This window comes from Battus philenor, unplaced genomic scaffold (genome assembly GCF_028537555.1).
Source record: "Battus philenor isolate CCGP_79_NKW_IND1 unplaced genomic scaffold, ilBatPhil1.0.hap1 SCAF_14, whole genome shotgun sequence".
Classification (NCBI taxonomy): domain Eukaryota; kingdom Metazoa; phylum Arthropoda; class Insecta; order Lepidoptera; family Papilionidae; genus Battus; species Battus philenor.
In genome coordinates, this window is record NW_027181676.1 from 1,021,364 (window position 1) to 1,036,780 (window position 15,417).

A 15,417-nucleotide genomic window follows, 5' to 3' on the forward strand; every position below is an offset into this window, starting at 1 on the left:
TTACCGTAGTGGCCAGCGATAAGATGCGTTCATAAATAAGCGCTATAAGATTGATTTTAAACTTCTCCAGTGGGAGAGCTGAAAATGATTTTGAAATTTTATTATTGTCGTTGCAAGAAAAAATGTTGTGAAACATTTATTTATGTAATATCTTTTCCACCTTAAATATACAGATATGTATTTATGTATTTATGTATTTGTATGTATGTTCACTCTAAACTGCCCTTTCATTCAAGTCCCTCATCATCCAAAGGTTGTCTGGTAAAGATCGCCTCGAGCGATAAGACAGCCGCTTATACTTTTATAGCAATTGTTTCTTTTTTAGTTATTATCTATTGTGTACAATAAACCGTAAAATAAATATAGAAGCATTTTGAGCATACATCCTCTTTCTTAATTAGGTTGCGCATTAAACTTCTTCGTATGTTCTAGAACCTCGATCGAAACAGTTCTGAATCACCTAGTTTCATCTGATATTTAATTTTGAGCACGGTAACCTGTTGTAACTTGATTAAATGAATTATAATGAAACACTGGATTTAAATGCATCAGATAAACGTACTGTAATGAATAGATCATTCTGGAGTGTTTAAGAAGTGCACATAAAACCTCACCTTACTTTAACTTTAAAAAAGAGATTGGGAATTTGATAGGAATATATCTTTTGCCGAAAGTTGAGACTTGAGATGACGTATGTAGTTTCCGAAGTGGGTGTATTATAAACATGTTTATTTTGTAATTATCTGTTTTATTTTTATTACGTTCATTTATCTTTTCTTCTCAAAGGTTACTAGCATTAAATGTCATCGGCAGTTAGGTCGCATAAGACGTACAATATAAAATAAATATTTCTTAAAGAGATCATAGAACATAAATTTGTATTAAAGTTTAGATATAATGTAAATCTGACAACGATAAGATTTTATTAGCTAATCAGACAACGCAGAAACTATCAAAAATTATCAACGTCGGGGCTGACGGATTGTCTAAATATAAGTGCGAACTATTAATTTTCAATTCGCGTATCGCTTCTAAACGATAATGACATAAGTGTATAAAAGTGAAGTTCGTTTCTCGTGAAGCATTAAAAGGTTACAAAAATACAGGATGTCATCGGAAAAAGTGGAATCTCAGCCTGTCAAGTCTGTTGATCTAGACAGTATACTGATCGAAGAAGCGGGACAATTTGGACGATCTCAGATTATAACGATTCTTCTTGCATCGATTCCTGTCATATTTGCTGCTTTTGCATCAGGGGAATACGTATTTACTACAGCCAGAATACCTACAAGGTAAATCATTAAAATTATTTACGATTTTTTTTTGTGGTCCCCGCTATTGGGGACCTCTCGTTCCCCTATCTTGTATAGGACAGAGACTTTATATTTCTAATAATTTATTCATAAATTTTTCATGTATCATATTATCTGTCGTACCATTTCTTTCGTTCTACAATTTTCCCAGTCTTTCTCTTTCGTCCCATTAGCCATACATCCATCCTCAACCACTACATTCTAGGTTTCCTTACTATTTTTTTGTAACATTACATTTATTCTTCATACACTATTTTCATGCACTATTTTTGGTACTACTATATTTATTTTAGTGTTTGCTTTACTTTTTTATTCATATTCAAGTCTATTTCAATCTATTACTGTGTTTTATTTTTACCTATGGCATTTATTACCACCTTCCTGCAGTAGCTGAGGAAGCATTCTCTCCCCTTCTTCTTGCATGATGGAATTATTTACGATTTCAATCCAAGTATTCCATTTTTGAATTAAAACATTAAAAAAAATAGTAATATTGTAGTATGTGTAGTAGTATATTTATAATTCCGGCGCATGGCCAAATCTAACGTCGAACCGCGTGGCATTTGAAAAAAAAAATTTAGTTTATAATTTTTTTTCGTCTAAGAATTTTTCTATAAGTAAAAGCAAGCCTAACTTACTCATTACATCAGCTACTTGCCAGTATAAAACCCGTCAAGATCGATACAGTCATTTTAGAGATTAGCCAGAAGAAACAGACAGACTAAAATTAAAAAAAACATGTAGTTTTGCTACATATACAGTGTATATGTACGTAGTAAAAGCGGTTATTTTAATATAACAAATAGACGCTCCGATTTTTTTATTTGTATGTATTATATATTATACAGTATTTAATATAAGTACATATGAATAAATTATGTAAGTTTTAACTATGTGTACACGTATATACATAAAAGGTACCGAAGACGAGATAACCCTGTCTTACCCCCAGAGGGCACGGTATCTTGTGTACATACAGAAGACGGGGGAATCCCCAGACCAAATCAAATAGGTTATTGTGCAACTGTATTTAAAAAAATATAGTTATTTTCTGTAGTTTGTTCTGTTTGGTACTGGTGTTTGGAACTGGTCGATCTAACATCTCCTGAGGATGCCCCGTGGAGGGGTTAAACACGTGTAGAGTGAATTAAAGGTGGTAGCTGTGTAGTTCGCATTGTTTGCCGCACGCGCATTTATCAGTGGGCTGGCGGGCGGTGCATTTTATTACACGACTACTGTTGCATAGCGGAAGTACCTATATTCGCTATAGCTATATTAGTCCTTTTCTTAAAATAGTTAGGATGGACTACCGCGAGGTAGCGTCTGACTCTAATAGATATATAGTATCCAAACGTTAGGTATAAAATAATTTAGCAATGTTGCATTAGTAACATTCTAAATTCAAGTTTACTTAATGTGACAGTTTCTTAATTAGATACACCAGTTAATTGACGCGCTCTCGTTGGCGAACGCGCATTGTTTTGCGACGCCAAAATCGAGATATGACGAGTATACTCGTCATTCACAGAATAAGTTAGGCTGGCAAGATATTGTACCAAAACAAATGAGTTTATTTTATAAAATTGACAACTTTATTACTTATGTATATTTATCTGTCACTATTTTATACGCATGACGAGTATATTGACGAGATACACGAAACCGTACCACTTCTCCGTGACGAGTATACTCGTCAATCACAGTTAAATGGTTAACAAGTACAAGAATCATAATTTTTTTAGACGTAGGACGACCAAGACCTGGACCCATAGATTTACAATAGAACCGATTAGAACTGGTCTGCATCCAGAATATTCCAAAGACGTTGATAAGATCGACTGTCCACCTTCACCAAATTACTTTCAATGGCGTCAGTTAATGATGTACATCTTCAACTCTGTGAGGGTTCGGTTTTATCAACCCAAAATGCTTTGAAAATTTCACGAAAGCTCCCGTTGTCTTGTATCTGCGGGCTGGTAGCTGTGAACAAGCGGCACTGCGGTTATTTTGCGTATGAGTGTTTTTTTTATAATGCCCACCGTTATGGGGACTTCCCATTCTGCCTTACCATAAATCAGGGAGTATTTATACAATTAATGACTCTCTCTCGTCTTTCTTAACATCTTTCGGAAATTTCTCTTTTTTTCCCATTACAATATCTTGCATTCCTTTTCTTAGCTTTCCTTTCGTACATCGCTTTACTTCAATCGCCTACTCCGCAGGATTTATTATTGTTTTTTACATTTATCTTCCTTTGTTTATTATTATTTTATTTCCTTATTATCTATATCACAGTTTATTTTAATTGACTTTTGCGTCTTGATTAGTCTTACTCGCCAACCCAACTCCTCGAGAAATTCTAACAGATCCTCAATGCCTCGATCGATCGAATCGATGATCTCGGGAAGGCACTACGGTAGGCATTGGAAGGCTTTAGTTAATAATCAATGATACTTGTAACACAATTAGAGAATTTTACCTTTGGGTGAGAGAGATTTTACCGGACTTGAATAGAAGGATTTATTTGACATGTTATTCCTAAAAAACATTTTAGGAATCCACTCATAATTTACTATAATTTAGATTGTTTATTTGGAGCACATATTTAAGTCTGCTGATCTTTTTTTATTAAAACGTACAACCTTGCCTAGAAAGTGCTTATTTTATATGTAATCTGCAAAGGAAATAATATTGTATGTAAATTCTAATTAGTTACAACTAGTTACAATATTATAATAAACTACACATGTCGAATCGTGAATGAGATGATCAGAGATTTGCAAGTTGAAGTAGCAGTAAGAGAGAGAGAAACCACTAACAGACAAGCATTATAGAACGTCCGCCGACATTGTAGAGACAACCTTATCATTATTTTTAGAATACGACTTTCAACAGACCCTTTTGTTTAAAAATAAATCTAGAAATAAAAATCACAACAGAGAGTAAAATGTAAATAAAATCAGAAAATTGAGTCAACACTGTGATAATTTATCAAACTGTCCTAGCAACGAAGACGAGGGTAGAAAGGTGATAAATGGTAGATAATTTAAATGTGATGAAAGATAGAGATTGTGAAAGACGGAGAAAGTGAAATAGAAATTTAAAATGAAAATAATATTTACCCGAATTGTAACTCTCTTGTCCCACACATGGCATAGCATGGATAGCCACGAGATGTCTCCAAAAAGGTGGAACCATATAAAATCGACTCTGTTGTAAATCTATGCATTTTAAATAATGATGATAAATGGTTTTATTTCGAATTAGATTTTGTCTATTTTGTTTATTAGTGATATTTGCATAAAAAGTTACCTTTATCATCCACTTTCTAGAAGTATTGTTCAGAAGTTGCGAAAATATTTATTGATAAAAACGTGTAGTTAAAAAAATGTTGCATACCCTATTTAAGTTTAAACAAGGAAGCTTTCTAGATGTCTGCCTCGTCAAATCTATCTCAAATCCGTATAATTATAAAGTGAAATTCGTAACATTAATTTTCTGATTTGAGATCTCTTATCATTCATTTATGCTTTTCATCGTTCGTTCTCTACAACTGACGATAATTTATCAGAACGATGACCATAGACTTGCTTGTTCATTGTAAATTTCTGCACATCATTATTCACATAATATCATATAAATTGAACACTTGTGTGTTTTAAAACAGGGGTGTGCAACCAAGAATTTAATATTACATAACATAGAATAAATTAATATAAAAATTTAAATGCGAGGCAAAAATAAACAAGATAAGAACGGAAAACGAACATACTTGTAGATTTTAACGAGAAATTTTGCATTTTATGTATATGTATGTATACATATATATATATATATATATATGTATGTATATATATATAAACAGTTGTTTGTTTATGTACGGTTATTTTGAATTTATTGTTTCGGTTTATCATGTACCACCATTTTATTATAATTTATTTTATAACAATACATTGATGAGAGAAAGTCGATAAAGTGAATTTAATTTTAAGAAATGCTTGACGGGTCGCAAAGACATGCGTAACGGGTCAGAAACAGTTCGCGGGCCGCGTGTTGTTCATCCCTGCTTTAAAATGACAGAAGAGACCATTTTGATTGAAACTAAAATCAGATTGAACTTCCTTATACAGGAATACTTCAATTTAAAGCTCTCAAAGTTTGAAACTCTTATTGGTTACAAACTCGCCGTGATTTGTAAAACGCCCACAACAAACTCAATCGGGTTTTTCTTTCATGTGGTCACTTTTACATATTTAATACAATAGTAGAGCTTTCACAAGCTTCTATTATGAATTAAAAAAATATTTATCACTATTTAAATATTTATACATATATTCTTATAAGTTTATGATTAACCAAGTTACTAACTTAGTTATATTATAATTTCAAAAGTGTATTATTAATATATATTAATACAGTACACTTTATTTTAAAAAGCTTATATAAATTGAAAATACAAAAGGGGCACAACGTGCATCTGATGGTCGTTGGAATCGAAAGATTCTTGAGGGATGACCACGATAGGTAGACTCGACGTAGGTAGCCCACTAGGTTGTAGCTGGAAGCTGATGGTCGTGGCATGATATGATGATGATGATAGAAAGGTATAACTTAGTTCACCTGACCACGTTATTGTCATTTTATAGGACGCCCGCTGATAATCATAGGTGTACTTAAAATTCAAAATAATTTTAGTAGATTACTAGGTTTTCGGTAGAGAACTAGGTAGACCGACAACATAATTATGGTCGCAGGAAGCCGCTGGATATGGGCAGCGCAAGACCAGTCATCGTGGCGACCTCTAGAAGAGTCTTATGCTTTTCAATACGCGCCCACCAGCTGAAAAGAAGAAGAAGTAGGCATTGACATGCGCTTTTTAATGGTCGATTATTTTAACATTATAAGGAGTCAGCTACCACCGGTTCGAAACGCTGATCTGTTGTTCCGGTCAGAAATTCAACAGTGGCTTCTTTTTCTTTTAATTGAGATTTAACAATTTTTTTCATGATTACATACTGGATACGGGGTTGGAAACTCGAATCTTGTAAATTTTATATAGTTCACGGACCCCTCCGTTCCGTGAACTCATTTCCGATGAAGCTGTAAAAGCCGTAAGGCTAACAGCACAAACTTCACACGAGACTATATATATAGATATACATATATATATAAATATATATATAAATATATATATTTATACGTTTATATATATATATATATGTATATATATATATATAATATATATATATATATCATGTAAATGAGTCAACAAGAACTTGAATGCTATTATAAGATTTATTAAAAAAAAATTATTTTAGATTGCAAGCTAAACGGGAGGTCTAAGATATCTTGTGGAACTTTATTATATATGCGTAGACCCATAGATTTTTAGAAAGCGTCCTGTATCCAGTGTCCTACGTCGACCAAACAGATATTAAAAGAAATCATGCAACAAAGTCGTGTTTATCATATAATTATGGCAGATAAACTATCATAGGCTTTTGTTCGATTAACTTACTTTGTCGTACGGCATAATTAAATATCGAAGATTATTTATTTAATAACGCTTTATTGTTTTACGATTATAATATTATTGGGTTTTTTAAAATTTAACCGTTTCATTGCATTAGCATCTTCTCGATGTATTTTATAATTAATTTAGGATATGATTTAAAAACTTTTATTTTCTACAAATTTATAGAAAACACAGTTATAAAAAGTTGAAGATTACTTTATAGAGTAAACATTTTTTTTTTTGAAAAATTTCAACTGAAAAATCCTGACATATGTCATGAAAATGTAATACTCGTTTTTTCTTCAGTCCCCACCTCACCTTGCTTTCCTAAGGCGCGATATAGCGGTTTTGGTAGCATCACACTAATTTTATTTGAAGAAGAAAAAAAAATATTTAAAAGAGTAAAAAAAATATAATAATACCAGATTCAAAAATAGAACAATCTCTTTGTCATCATAATGTCTGTTGGTAGATGCTCACTTCAGGTCATAGACCTCAGGGTCTGGATCAGTATTTTTCAACATTTTTAGGTGCTATGTCCAAAATTATTATGCTCCCCTGTGTAACATATATTTTTATATTACAGCAAAAGGGTTAAATTCGTGCCGAGTTCACTTTCAAATTGCCTCCATTAATGACCTAATTTCCCCCCATAAAAATAATAATCTGGACTATGTATTACTTGAATAGACTATCTGATATTAATATGATTTTTATACAGATGTTCGATTCCACAATGCGACGATCCAAATCCTGAATTTCGACCCTCGTGGATTCTGAACGCAATTCCAGGAACAAGCAATACAGACTTCGATAACTGCTTGCGATACGCTAATAGCAGCGTCATTTCTGACGCCAGAAACATTTGCCCCGCTTATTGGTTCGACAGAAATCGAACTGAAGAATGCCAGAGCTATATATATGAGAATACCAATAGCGTTGTTTATGATGTAAGTAACACAGCCAATTTTATTATTAAGGTTAGATGCATAATCGACTGCCATCGGGGCTGATGGATTTTCGAGTAGCAACAACGAACGACGCAGAGCGGGTAAGGCCACTGCTGGGTGAATTGAAACAGTTCTTTGGAGGAGGCTTATGTTTAAGAGTGAAAGTCCATCGGCTAACATGAAGATGATAAAAATTATATCACATCGCATACCATCGGTTTTTGTCTCATTATGAAAGTCAATCAACAAAGTAATTGTTGATCAAAGTGGAGGATGCTTGGAATTTTAAGATACAAACAGAAGTGAGGACATTTGAAGATGAATGATATAGTCCAGAGGATTAGCAAGTTGAAGTAGCAGCAGTTAATAAGCACATAGCATAGAGCAGACGTCTATTTGGGTTAAAGTTTTTGCAGTAGATCAAGGTGGACTTTGTTATAGTTGGAAAACGCTGGATGCCGGATTGATCCAGTCTTATTGTAAATATATAAGTCAGGGTAACGATATCCGTTGGAGCCAGTTCTCTAGTGGTGACAACGAACCAGTAGACGCGGAATGGATAGTCCACTAGATGCACCTATGACCTAGGATCCGTCACTGTAACGATCTTTTGGGGGAGGCCAATGCCTTGTGATGGGCGTCCATCAGCGGATGAGCTGAAGAGATGATGATATTGAAGTCCACAGGTTAATAGAATCCATATATGTTTAGCTATGTATGTTTTTTCTTGAATTGAGTTTATTATTCAAGAACAAATTCCTTTCTTATTACGTTTTGCATTAACATTGTTAATTTAGTATCTCTTATAAATTTAAGTAAAGCATTCATCTGAAAACTAAAGTTTTTGTTGAACAGGATCTGTGAAATCATATTCATAACTGTACTCATAGTTAATATGATATGTTTGGTAGTTTAAACAGCTGTAAAACGAACATTTTTAATTCAGTTCGACCTGGCCTGCAATGAATGGAAGCGTTCACTCATCGGCTCCATTCGTACAGTTGGCACGCTGTTGGTGTTGCCATTCACTGGCTACATCTCGGACCGATGGGGCCGTCGCGTGGCCCTCGCTATCAACGCCTTCAACACCGCCTGGCTTGGTCTTGTCCGCTCGTTCGTCCATTCGTACGAATGGTTCACAGCGCTTGAGATTATTGAAGCCACTTTGGGTGCCGGTGGATTTTCTTGCTGCTACATACTTGGTATGATTTCTTTAATATCATTTATTAAGCAATAGTAGCCTGGAAGATAAGAAATTATAATTAGCGATCGCAGGCATCCCAAACATCATCCCCATTTAAGCCGTACTTCCACTGCTGGACAATGGGCGATCTCATAGATTTTCTATAGAATTAGTTAGAAACAGTAGTCTATCTTTATTATGGGTAGACAGAATTCCACTACAGGCAAAGCAGATACCCGCTGGGATTTTAAGATTCTTTTTTATTGAGAATATTCCACAGAAATTAGCGTCCGTGTCTTTGTTTTTGTAAGTACATTTTTTTTTACTAATGTTCTTTTATGTTAGTGTTTACCGTCTCTCAAACTATTTCCTAACTCATAACGTCATCAATTATTATTGTTCCTTTTTTCAAACCACTGGTGTCTTGTTTGTTTTTAACCACGCCCTAACAATATGCAGTTTTTAAAATTACGTTATGTGCGACCACTTTTTCATCCCTATTCCATATTGCTATCCTCATGTAGTGCGCCAGTATCTATGCGGTTGCCGTATTCGCCACATCGAGGGATCTTGCGATCGCATCTTGAGTATCGTCTTTATAACACATTCACGTGATATTAATTATGGGCTTTAAGATTGAAGAGTAGAGATAGTGAGTGAACAGATGGACTTGTTAGAAATGTATGAAGATGCTGCATCTGGTCCCATTGGAATCCAAGAGGGGGTATATATACAGAAGTCCTACGACTGACATGATTAAGCAAGAAAAAGACCAATATTTAGCCACTTCCGCACATGCACAAACAATGCGAATAATACAACTACCACCGTTAAATCACTCATCACTTGTTTTACCCCTCCACGGGGCATCCCCAAGAGCAATGTCACACCGATTTGTGCCAAACACAGAGACATAACAACAATGTTTGCCGCATGCGCATTTATCAGCGGGCTGGCAGGCGGTGCACTTTGTTGCACGGGTACCACTGCATGTGCGGAAGTGGCTAAATATTGGTCCTTTTCTTACTTAGGATGAACTTCCACAAAATAATGCCTGATTCCATTAAATAGACTGACATGATGACGATGAATGTTATCTTAAGTTACCAATTATCCTCTTCTACAAGACGGTTTGTAATTTATACTTTGTTATCTTGATTTCTTTGCAGTCACCGAGCTGGTGGGGCCGAAATATAGAGTTAGAGCAGGAGTAACAATGTCAACCATGTATGCAGTGGGACTAGTAATCCTCGGCTTCATATCCTGGGGTATCCAGCCGTGGAGAACATTGACTCAAGTTCTTTATGCACCACAACTTCTTACTTTATCCTACTTCTGGATCATGACCGAGTCAGTACGTTGGCTGTTAAGCAAAGGAAAGTACGAGGAAGCTGAAGCGGTTCTCAAAAAAGTAGCAAAGACAAATAAAAGAGAAATCTCTCCGACGTCCATGGAAAATCTTAGAGCTGCGACACAAGAGAAGGAGTTAAATGAAAACGCTAAAGAACCTTGGTTACTTATTACGATTTTAAAATCACGTGTGATGTTGTCACGTGTTTTAGTTTCGCCGATTTGGTGGGTGACTAACACCTTGATTTACTTCGGCATGTCCATAAATGCTGTTAACTTATCTGGTAACCCGTATCTGAATTATATTGCGGTCGCAGCTGTTGAAATTCCAGGTTTCTGGACAGCGATACTTCTCCTTGACAGAATTGGTAGGAAGCCCGTGCTCATCGGTGGCTATTGGATATGTGCTGCCTGTCAGTTTACTTTCGCTTTCTTGCCCGAAGGTATAGTAGGATTCTATTTCATTATCTATTATAGTGCATGGATTTTCATTTACTGTTTTTCGACACTTTTCTTTGCAATATACGCTTCAACATTTATTTACAGTAAAGGAAAACGCGTAGCATTAAACTATTCTGGTTTAAGAGGTTTTAAATCTAATATTTAAAAAACAATAAACGAAATTAGTGCGTTGTATGCAAATCGAATTAAAACTATTACAGTAAAAAAACTTGAGGGTATTATGATATGGAAGGGAGAGGAAAGAGGTTACGTTGTGGCTGGTACAGGTTATATCCTGGGATGGGCTATCGAAAAAAGCACGGCGCGAGGGAAGACTGCGTGGCGATCCCTGACCGGGAGATACCGCGGTTCCCCGTATAGCGCAGAGGGCGATCACCGGGGGGGTTTTAGTAGGTAGGAATCCCACATACCCCTGTCCTCCCCCCAGAGGCGGGGCATCTTGAACGTCTGGAAGATTCCTCCCCCCCTCCCGCCGCCGAAACAAAAAAAAAATGGTACAGGTTATATGGGACAACTCTTTAGTCCGATTTGACTAGAATAGGGCTAAGGTATTCCATGCCTGTTGTAAGGGTAAACTAAAAGGGCACCGGGTTTGCGGGCGTTGAAGGTGTGGACCTTCATCGTCCAATCGATGGGAAGGAAGGGAAGTGACGCGAAGTGGTCTCGTGTTGTTGTAATTCAGCAAGGATGCCGGGGGAGGCACGGCTTCCTCCCAGGATGTGTCTTGCCACAGTACTGAGGAGCAGTGAGCATACTGACGACGACTACCGATGAGGTTTTAGTGGGTAGAAATCCCACATAACCCTCTCCTCCTGCCAGAGAGCTGGGTATTTTGTGTCCATCCTAAAGATCCCCCCTCCGAAACCAAAAAAAAAACGGGTTTATCTGGTATTTATAGCTTTAAAGCTAGAGATACCCTGAGAGATATTTAAAAAAAATCGTATTTATAGTTGCTTCGCGATTTTCAATAATATGCTCAAAAAGAAGTTTCCGGAGGGTGGGTAGCAGCGTCTTCTGCGTACCATAATACCACACTGCGGTCGCCAGCCCGTCTGCCAAGCGTGACTGTTATGGTATATCCCCCATAGATATCTCTATGGATTTACCATAGATATCGCCTATGTCTTGCGACGAGTGTCTATGGGCTGAAACAATTTAATTAAAACAGTTTACTGTTTTGAATTACGGTCAACGTTTTTTTTTTTTTGGATGCTTCGTTTGCTGTTATCCTTTTTAAATGTTTAGTGCGATCTATTCTTGAATGTTGCTTCACTATTTAAAGTTCATCATGTACCATAAACATCTAAAGATTGAAAAAAATCCATAAAAGGTTCACGTATTCTCTGTAACTGTTTACATAGTTATCAGATCATTCTTTCGTTTCCAATTAAACGCATTTATGCGCCATAATTTGAAATCTTGAACGAAACTATAGTGATATATATGACACATGACAAATACAAGAATAAAAATTAAACTTTTTACACCTACATTCCGTATTCTTTCTAAAAAAAAAAATTATTATTATTCATACCTAAGTTCCACAGACTTTTGCGTGCGTTCTTGTTTTTACATTTACATTCATTATTTTGCACACGTTTTTGCATATTACAATGTTTAAGTAAAAAAAGTACATCTCTTTATCTATTTTAACGACATCCTAACTATATCCAGTTTTTAAGATTACGTTTCTTGCGACATCTTCCTCATCCTTACTCCGTATTGCCATCATCAGGTTGTACGCCAGTATCCACTACCTTCTGATGTACACTGTTATACAGCCAGAAGATACTCCTTATAATGTATTGTATACAAGGCTATTAACAACGATCTTTAAATTTAAGGTAACGAGAATCTATCACTGGCACTGTACCTGATTGGAAAATATTGCATATCGATGGTGACAACTTCAACCTACATTTACACTACGGAGATCTACCCTACAAAGTACCGTCACAGTCTACTTGCATTCTCTTCTATGATCGGACGTCTTGGGTCTATACTAGCGCCACTAACACCTGCTTTAGTGAGTACATATATAATTATTTTCTCATATATTATCATCTGATCATATACTAGTTTTATATGAACTATGTACAAGGAGAGTTGATCAGACAATTACCAGGATACAGTCTTATGTAATTAACACATTGCATTAATTATATAGCATTGCCCCAGCCCATAAATAAGTTTTCAGAGGATGCACAGTAACGCTCTCTATGTACCATAGTACTACACTGTGCTAGTCAATCGGCCTGCCGGTGGGCATATAAATATAAATGACATATAAGTGTGCAATATAATATAAATAAGTGTGTAATATATTATTTACTTTATCATGTCAGAAATAATAAATAACTTAATGATAATATAGTAAAAAGATAGTTTTTCAAAATTCGAATAAAAAAATAATAAAATTATTTATTGTTTATTATCTGTCTCGCAGACTAAAATCGTCGAGTCCGAATATAAAAAAATAATCATATTTCAGAGTGATCACTCTAGCTGGTTGATTATACAGGATGTGTGATCTCCACAATATATATATTAGTGACATTGATATATTCTCATGCTCTCTCGTATCTATTAAAAGACAATTTCGTTCGAAATTATTGAGTACATACAATATAATTTAAACCTCATTGGAATGTGACGGCTTGCTGTGACTCGTAATTATTGCGGTGTGATATGCAGAATGCGCTGTATCTTTGATCCCTGTTTATTGTTTTGTCATTGTTTGACTATAAATCATTAAATGTTCTCAGTGAGATAGTTATAAGGTAACAATTGTAACTAATTTTATATTTTTAAGTTTTTAAGTTTGTACTTTCTTACTGCCTTTTGTAACTGTTTATCTCCAATAAAGTAAATAAATAGATCGTAAATAGGTTTAAAATTTTTGCTAACAAATGTGCTAAATCTATGTACATTCAATCTTTTGATAACTGTTTAATCTTAACAGAACACAAAATTATATTTTCATATTTAATCAATAAACAAAGCGATCAATTTAAAATATGTTAAATATATTTATTTTTTCTATTGGAATGCGACAAACCAATAACTTCCGATAGTACAAAGTCTAAATGCAAAGATAGTTATTGATAAAACTGTTTTAAAGATACGGTGTAATAATTTTGTTAACTAACAATTGTATACAGGGTGATTGGTGATAAGTGTAAAAGCTGTGTGGAGGATGTATATATAGCTCTACACCTATGCTTGATATCTGTTGATAAGAGGGTTATGCTCGAAGTCGCTGCGACATCAAATCAGAAATGAGGACTTCCGCAGAAGAATCAGGATCACCGATGTATCTCGAAAAATCATTCGTCCAACTGATGGCTGTGACTGATGACCACGAGCAGGTAGACGCGGTGCTGGTTGGTCCCCCACTAGGGGAAATGACGACATAGTTATGTCGTCACTTAACTAAGTACACTTAACTAAGTCACTGCATGCGGGCAGCGCAGGACTGGTCATAGTGACCATTTTTGGGAAAGTCATATACCTTGCAGTGGGCGTAAATCGGCTGAAATGAAGAATGATGTCTGTAAGAGGTTGCAAAGATATTAACTGTCTGAAAAAGAATGTTATTCCGCTGAGTTAAGATAAGAAAATATACTGTTTTTTGATAATTTTTTTGGCATTTTACCCACCATTAGTACGGTTTACATATCAAAGCAATGGATTAATGGTTAATTGTTCTTTTCTATGTAAAGATCGTGCGCTGACAAGCTTCTAGCTTCTATAATAACGAAGGTATGAATTTCACCGGCTTCTTCTTTCCAGCCGATGGCCATTTCTGCGCTGGAAGGCCTATCTACTCGAGAACGTTTCATCCCGAACTGCTTCATCATCACCGACTATAAGACTGTTATATTTCCTTTACCTTCTTAAAATAATATTTCAAATATTTCCTTAACAGGCACTGGAGGTATGGGAGAGTTTGCCGTCAGTCCTTTTCGGAAGTTTCGCTATCTTGTCCGGCTTACTGATATTCACAACTCCTGAAACTCTTGGAATTACGCTGCCTGATACGATAGAGGAAGCGGAGCGACTCAGTAGCAGATCTTTAAATTCTAGAGTTATATTGTAATAAATGTATATAATAATTACTTTCATTTATTTTTCCTGTATCATTCATCAAATTATATATAAATCTGAAGGCTGTATCAACAAATAGTTTTATAATACCCAGAAGTAAGGTGAAATTTTTATTTAACACGTCCACTGCCGGCCCAATTTTGAAGAACTTTCAGCTGGTGCGGCTGAGGTCGAATCAGCCTCAGGCTGAACTTCCTAGTAGTGCGGTTGAGGCCTTTTCTGCCTCATGTTTCAATCATTTTTTTTTACAATATTGAGTCAATGCTTCGGAGACATAAAGAAAGCTATATCTGTCTTTGTCATACCTCATACGGTTGAGTGTAAACAGCCGCCGCACTAGAGAGAAAACACGAGTTTTACGCGCCGCACCAGTGCAAAGTCTACCATGAGGCTGAATCGACCTCAAGCCGCAGTGAACGTGTTAAAACTTCCGGGCATTAACATGGCAGATATTTTTTTTCTAGGTGTGTAGGACTGTCTATAACATCAGTCAAGCTTCTTTATTTCAAAAGTTGTAGATTAATAATATATGTCTCA

At 35.5% G+C, this 15,417-nt stretch overlaps 1 protein-coding gene across 1 annotated transcript; it reads left to right on the forward strand.

Moving 5' to 3' along the window:
• Positions 1–820: 820 nt before the first annotated feature.
• On the forward strand, positions 821–14,872 carry LOC137918491 (organic cation transporter protein-like). Its single transcript, XM_068761313.1, has 6 exons — positions 821–1,292; positions 7,550–7,778; positions 8,725–8,980; positions 10,131–10,754; positions 12,618–12,799; positions 14,702–14,872. Exons 1-6 carry the CDS (start codon positions 1,108–1,110, stop codon positions 14,870–14,872), a joined length of 1,647 nt encoding a protein of 548 aa, XP_068617414.1. The 5' UTR covers positions 821–1,107.
• Positions 14,873–15,417: the final 545 nt, after the last annotated feature.